Raw genomic sequence first — 6,400 nt, forward strand, 5'->3', positions numbered from 1 at the left:
GACAAGTGAAGATGCTGCGGCCAAGGGCAAGTCAGCCTTTTCCAATGCTGGAAACTCCCAGCCACCACCGCTCCCGAAACGCGGTAACAGCTACTTCTGGGAACTCATCAGAAGCGGGGTGCGCAGGACCACAGTCCAAAGCGCAGGCGCACTACGACCCCGCCTCCCGGCCCGGTACGCGAGTACGCGTGTGCACTGGAGGAGGCGGGGCCTGCTCGCGGGGCGGTCCCGGCCTCGCGTGAGAAGAGGAGAGGGGGTTTCTGCTTCCGGCGGGAGACGGAAGCCACTGTCTCCCGGGTGAACGAGGCCGTCGCAACGAGGGGAAGAGTGTAGGTGACGGTTCGCACCGGCGGGCGTTGGGGCTTGGCGTGAGTGGGCAGTCTTCTACTTGGAGACGCTCACGGGGTCCAGGAGGAGGCGTCGAGGACCCCGGGTTTGGGGGGTGGCCTGCCGGGGAGCTTGGCTCCCCCGGACCCCAGCCCACTAAGCGCGGCTGCTCGGTGGCCCGGCTCTCCCGGGCGGCCGGCGGGAGGTGTCGCCGAAACCTCTGTGAGCTTGGAGGGACCGCTCACTCGCCGCCGCTTGAGTCACGGCAGGGTTGGGGACCGATCCCTTTTCCGGGCCCCGTTGGCGCGCTTGGACTTAGGTCGCCACTGGGGTGGCTAAGGCCCCCGGAGCTTTGTGTACAGGCCAGACCCCTTTTCTGCTGTGGGGTTGGGGATGCAGCAGACGTCGGGTAAAATGAGATTCTGGGGCCCATCCGTACCTTCTGATTCAAGAGACTTATTTATTCATTCAACAAGTATTTATTGAGCGCTTAATGCATACCAGGCACTACCCGTGCTGGGGATTCAGCAGTGAGCAAATCGTGCCTCCCACCCCGTTCCACTGGGGGCAGGTCTGAGATGAGGTTCAGAAATCTGCATTTTTTTGAGCACCACCCCCCCACCCAGGTGATTCTGTTACACGTGGTACCCAGGGCCAGGCTTTGGGAAAACAAAACACTGCCTTGAGCAGGTGAGAGCATGGCTGTAGAACTGGCCACACCTTTGGGGTCTGGCTGCTTTCCTCTGCTGCCCCGTCTCGTACTCTTTCTCCCCATTGCTCACTGAGCTTCAGCTGTACTTTCTCTTTCTCTTTCTGGGAAAAAAAGCTGCTTCTGCCTCAGAGCCTTTGCAGTTGCTGTTCCGTCAGCTGGACTATTTCACGTGGTTGCTTTCTCTCATCATTCAGGCCTCCGCTTAAATGACTTTTACCCAAAGGGTCCTTCCCACCCCACTCTTACCTGAAGTAGCTCCACTCCGGAAGTATTCCCTTAGCCCTGATTGATTAATCTCACAGCACTTACTGATAATTGAAATTATTTCTCTTATTACATTGTTGAGGGTCTCTCTTTTTTTTTAAGATTTTATTTCTTTATTAGAGATCGAGCGAGGGAGAAACAGCATGAGAGGGGAGAGAGTCAGAGGGAGAAGCAGGCTCCCCACTGAGCTGGGAGCCCGATATGGGACTCGATCCCAGGACTCCGGGATCATGACCTGAGCGGAAGGCATAACCAACTGAGCCACCCAGGCACCCAAGGGTCTCTTTGCTTCTACTAGAATACAGCTTCCACCGGAGCAGACACTTTGCCTGCCTTGATTGCAGCATTGCTGTGGTTAGCGAAGGGCCTGGCATTGGTTCATTCATTCATTCGGTAAACATTTGTTGCATGCCAGCTCTGGGCCACCAGCAGTTCTAGGCTCTGGGGATACAAAGAAAAGACAGAAATCCCTGCCACCATAGAATTTACATTTGGAGGGAGGTGGGCAGGGAAGGAGATGCAGGGAGACCAATGAGGAGGCTGTGTGAGCATGACCAGGACTCCTGGACTCAGACCATGGTCTTGGCAAGAAGTGGGCAGATTCTGGATGTCTTTTTTTTTTTTTTAAAGATTTTATTTATTTATTTGAGAGAGCGAGCATGAGAGAGAGAGAGAGCACATGAGAGGGGGGAGGGTCAGAGGGAGAAGCAGACTCCCTGCTGAGCAGGGAGCCCGATGTGGGACTCGATCCCGGGACTCCAGGATCATGACCTGAGCCGAAGACAGTCGCTTAACCAACTGAGCCACCCAGGCGCCCTCTGGATGTCTTTTAGAGGGAGGGCAGCAGGATCAGGATCAGATAAGGGGTGTGAGAGGGAGAGAAAGGAATCTAGGGTGAGTCCAAGGTTTTTGGATAGATGGGTTCGTTATCTGCTGAGATGGGGAAGGCCGGAAGAGCCTCTTGAGGTGTCAGCAGCTTGGTTTTGGATGGGTTATGTTTAAACGTGTGTTAACATCAGGTGAAGGTGTAGCCGAGGCAGTTAAACCAGCCAGTCTGTAGTTGAGAGGAGACACTGAGGATGGTGAAATCGGGAGGCATCAGTATGGAGGAGGCATTTGAAGCCCTGAGTCAGGGCGAGATCTCCATGGAGGTGAGTGCAAATGAAATGGAGCCCAGGGGCTCCTGGGTGGCTCAGATGGTTAAGCGTCTGCCTTCGGCTCAGGTCATGATCCCAGCGTCCTGGGATCGAGTCCCGCATCGGGCTCCCTGCTCCTTGGGAGCCTGCTTCTCCCTCTGCCTCTCTCTCTCTCTCTCTCATGAATAAATAAAAATCTTTAAAAAAAATAAAAAATAACAAATGAAATGGAGCCCAAAGATTGAGCTTGTGGGCTCATGTACCATTAGAGACTTCTGGGCTGGGGCTGGGGGCAGCAGCAATAGCAGAAACTGAAAGGCACCACCAGTGAGGCTGGGACAGAGTGCAGGGTCCTGAGAGCCGCATGGGAAGGGTGGGAGGAGGGACCCGTGTGTCCAGTGCCCTGAGGAGGGGGTGAGCAGAATGGTGGGGAGGTAGAGGGAGAATGGGAGGAAATGAATGCAAGCAGTGAGTGCAGACAGCTCTACTAGAAAAGCCCACAGAATGAAAAGGTGGTTGTGTTTTTGTTTAGAAAGAGAGCCCCAGGCCTTGAGTGGTAGGAGGGACGCGGGACAGAGGGAGAGAATCCCAAGCCGACCCTGTGCTGAGCGTGCAGAGTCCTACGCGGGACTCGATCCCATGACCCTGAGATCATAACCTGAGCTGAAATCAAGAGTTAGATGCTCAGCCCACTGAGACACCCAGGCACCCCACAAGGTGGTTGTTTTTAAGATGTATTTAATAACTGTGTTTGTTAATGATCTAGTGGAGAGAGAAAATGTGTTGTTGGGACCCAGGAGACAAGGTAACAAATTGGTTTTGTGGGGAGCATGGACATTCTTCCATAGCAAAGGAGGGAAGGCAGAATGGGGGGGTCTTGGGGGCTTGTGGATGTTCTCTATGGACTACTTCTGTTTACTCAGAGAATTGGGAACACCCTAAGTTAAGAATGAGGATGGTATGTAGAGAGCGATTGTGAAATATGAGTGAAATTCTGGTGTTTATTTTGGCAGGCTGCTGGCCTCCCGTGTCAGGGCAGAATGATGCTAAAGCCACACAGGTGGGGGAGAGGGGGTGCGGCGAGAGGGGAGAGTGCCTTGGGAAGGCATTCCCAGGTCTGGTGATCGTTGAGCCCTGAGCACAGTGCCTGCCGCGGGAGACATGCTCAGTTGTCGCCCCTGCTTCCAAGATGTCTGTCCCTAGATGTCCCTCTGGTACTTGACCCCATCATTTCCCCAACAGCTTGTTTTTCCTGTGCATTAGACATCAGAGAATGATGCCACCTTCTCCCCCATCCAGCCTCTCCATCCCCCACCACTTTAGGAGTCATCCTGGACCCCTGCTTCTCTCGCCACACTCACTCCACTGATTTGTCTCAGTCTCTCACCCACTGCCATCCCTCCAGGTCCTGGTTCTGACTTCATGTGCATTCAGACCTCTGACCTGTTCTCCTCGATGCCTTATTAAGGCAGAGATTTCATCCTTCCTCTCCCCACTGCCCCCAGGATCCATCCAAACCCCTCCCACCTGCCCCTGCTCCCTCCTTAGCCTTCCCCACACTCCTGCCTGTATGGTCCCCAAATGCTGGCGGGGGCCCTCAGACGCCTGTCCTCAGGCTTGGTATGTGGCGTTTCTCTACTGGAGATGCTTGTCCCCTCTTCTCTGCCCAACAGCTGTTTATCTGTGGAGAGGCAGCCCAGGAGGTTCATCCGGAGGATCTGTCAAATAATCCTTGAGTGTCATTCCTCCTGGGTGCAACTTGCACGTCCCTTTGACAAGAGGAGCAGCTGCTCCTAAAAATCACCGGCTTCTGAGCACTCAGGCCCTGCCCAGCCCTGTGCCGCTGGTCTGTCAGAGTCTCTCCTATCATCCTCAGCAGGAACAGTGGCATCCTGTGTGGGTGCCGATTATGGACGGGCCAGGTTCTGTGCTCGGCGCTTTACTTACCATGTGGCGTGGCAGCCCCACAAGACCCCTCTGAAATAGCAGCTTCATCTCTGTTTTACTAAAAGGAAACTGAGGCACAGAGTTTAAGTCACCAGCCTGAGGTCACCCAGTAAGGGGAGGGCCAGGATTAGAGCTCAGGCTACCTGATGCCAGAGCGTGCTCCCATCCCCCGCTGCGCCGCCGAGTGGACCTGGATTGCCCGCCCGCCGGGGGCCTGGGAGTCTCCTCCCTCAGGGGCGGAGCCTGAGGTGCCAGCCCCGCCTTCTTCCCCCGGCCGGCTTCCCAGAGCGTCAAGCTGGAGGGCTCTGTGGGTCCCCTTGAGTTGCTGACTTCTGCCCCCCCCCCAGGTTTGTCCTCCTACAGACATGGGGCGCAGAAAATCGAAACGGAAGCCACCCCCCAAAAAGAAGATGACCGGCACCCTAGAGACCCAGTTCACCTGCCCCTTCTGCAACCACGAGAAGTCTTGTGACGTAAAAATGTGAGTGGGGGATGGGGCCTCCTCTCTCCTCTCAAAGTCGGGAGGCAGCTTCCCTGCTCCCACCATCCTCCTTTCTGCCCCAGACCTTCCCAGGTAGGGAGGTCCTCACCGAGAGACACAGGCTGCTTTACTCACCAGTCCCCCACCTCCTCCTGTTCCAGGGATCGTGCCCGCAACACCGGAGTCATCTCTTGTACCGTGTGCCTAGAGGAATTCCAGACACCCATCACATGTATCCTTGGGAAGCCGGGCTTTTCCTGGAAGGTGGGGTGAGGTGGGGAATGGAGGGTTGGGGCAGTTAGGGCTCCCCTGCCCCGGATGGGCTGCCCTCGGGCACCTGGCCAGGAGCAGGGGGACTGGCCTCTGGTTTCTGTTCCTCTGGTCCTGCTGTTTGCCACCGTGCAGGGCTGTGACTGCCCAGGGGAAGAGAGGTGCCACCTGCTGGCATATGTAGGGTGTAGGGCGGGGACCTGGCTGACACCGGTGAGAGGTGTGTACAGGGAAGGGGTCCAGTGCCACCAGTCGCCCTTGACCTCAGCGGCCCAGATCTGTCAGAACCAGTGGACGTGTACAGCGATTGGATAGATGCCTGCGAGGCCGCCAATCAGTAGCAATGCCGAGGACCCACTCCCCTGGCAGTGCTGCCTGCCGTGGACCTGCCCCACTGGCTACCAGTCCAGAGACATTCCAGGGTCCAGGGTGTGGGTCCAGGGCCTTCACAGCCCTCTGCGTGTATGGAGTGGGTGTGAGTGTGAGTGTGTGCGGCCGCAAGCGTGGCCGTGGCAGTGTGCGTGTGGGAACGGACTGGAGGTGAAGTGGGGTTGTTGCCCCCCCTGCCCCCGGGGGGAGCCTGAAGTGCTTCACTTGGCTCTGAAAGCCTTTAACTTGCTTGCTCCTCCTCAGAGCCAGTGTTTGGACATTCTGGGCAAGACAAGGCCAGCAGAGGCTGCCTCAGGACCCTCCAGCCTCCTCACCCACCTCACCAGCACCTTGCCCATTTGAACTGGACTGCCCTCCCTCCTTCCCTGGCTTCCAAGGCCTGTGGCCTGAGATTCAGAGCCACGGTCCTGTAGCCCCCTTGGCTGAGCCCTGGCAGAACAGCCCCTTTTCATGTTTAGTTGCTTTTGTAGAGGAGGAGGGGCTGGGTCGGGGATATCTATCAGCCGCAAGCCCTTAAATAAAGCAGCCGATGCAGACTCCTGCCTCTCTGTGATTTCCTGGGTTCTGGGTCAGGCCCCGGGGCTCAGTGAGGGAGAGGGGGAGATGGAGGCATTCGGAGGTGGCCTGGCGGGCCGTTGGAGATGGGGTTTGGTTGGTCCCCAAATGTCCATTTTGTCCACGCAACAGGCATTCAGGGTGAAACCAGGGTAGTGCTGGCCCCAAGGAACATGGGTGAACTCACAGATGTCTGGCCAGGCATTTACAGGCACAGACTGTATGGGGCCACTGGAGCCTGGGGTGGGATGGGCGGTTGGTTGGGGCAATCAGAGAAGGCTTTCTGGGGGGCAGCCTAACGGAAGTAACATTCCAGGC

The 6,400-nt window shown here is 56.6% G+C and overlaps 1 protein-coding gene across 3 annotated transcripts; it reads left to right on the forward strand.

The window, feature by feature from the left end:
• The first annotated feature begins 223 nt into the window (after positions 1-223).
• On the forward strand, positions 224-6,063 carry ELOF1 (elongation factor 1). Of its 3 annotated transcripts, none has more exons than XM_028088914.1 (4): positions 224-329; positions 4,734-4,867; positions 5,029-5,131; positions 5,771-6,063. In XM_028088914.1, exons 2-4 carry the CDS (start codon positions 4,752-4,754, stop codon positions 5,867-5,869), a joined length of 318 nt encoding a protein of 105 aa, XP_027944715.1. In that variant the 5' UTR covers positions 224-329; positions 4,734-4,751; the 3' UTR covers positions 5,870-6,063. The 3 variants fall into 3 exon arrangements, with proteins under 3 accessions (XP_027944715.1, XP_027944716.1, XP_087873310.1); XM_028088915.1 differs by having other exon boundaries at positions 225-329; positions 5,029-5,099; positions 5,414-6,063; XM_088017184.1 differs by lacking the exon at positions 224-329 and adding an exon at positions 345-1,017.
• The last annotated feature ends 337 nt before the right edge of the window (positions 6,064-6,400 follow it).

This window comes from Eumetopias jubatus, unplaced genomic scaffold (genome assembly GCF_037043125.1).
Source record: "Eumetopias jubatus isolate StellerSeaLion01/CBP00866 unplaced genomic scaffold, mEumJub1_p1.0 scaffold_1, whole genome shotgun sequence".
Taxonomy (NCBI): Eukaryota; Metazoa; Chordata; class Mammalia; order Carnivora; family Otariidae; genus Eumetopias; species Eumetopias jubatus.

What these genes read in the sequence shown, in the direction of transcription:
- ELOF1 (XM_028088914.1), top strand. Translation starts at nt 4,752, where the DNA reads ATGGGGCGCAGAAAATCGAAACGGAAGCCACCCCCCAAAAAGAAGATG. An exon ending in AAGTCTTGTGACGTAAAAAT is followed by an intron (nt 4,868 to 5,028) that starts GTGAGTGGGGGA and finishes CTCCTGTTCCAG; the next exon opens with GGATCGTGCCCGCAACACCG. An exon ending in AGCCGGGCTTTTCCTGGAAG is followed by an intron (nt 5,132 to 5,770) that starts GTGGGGTGAGGT and finishes GCTCCTCCTCAG; the next exon opens with AGCCAGTGTTTGGACATTCT.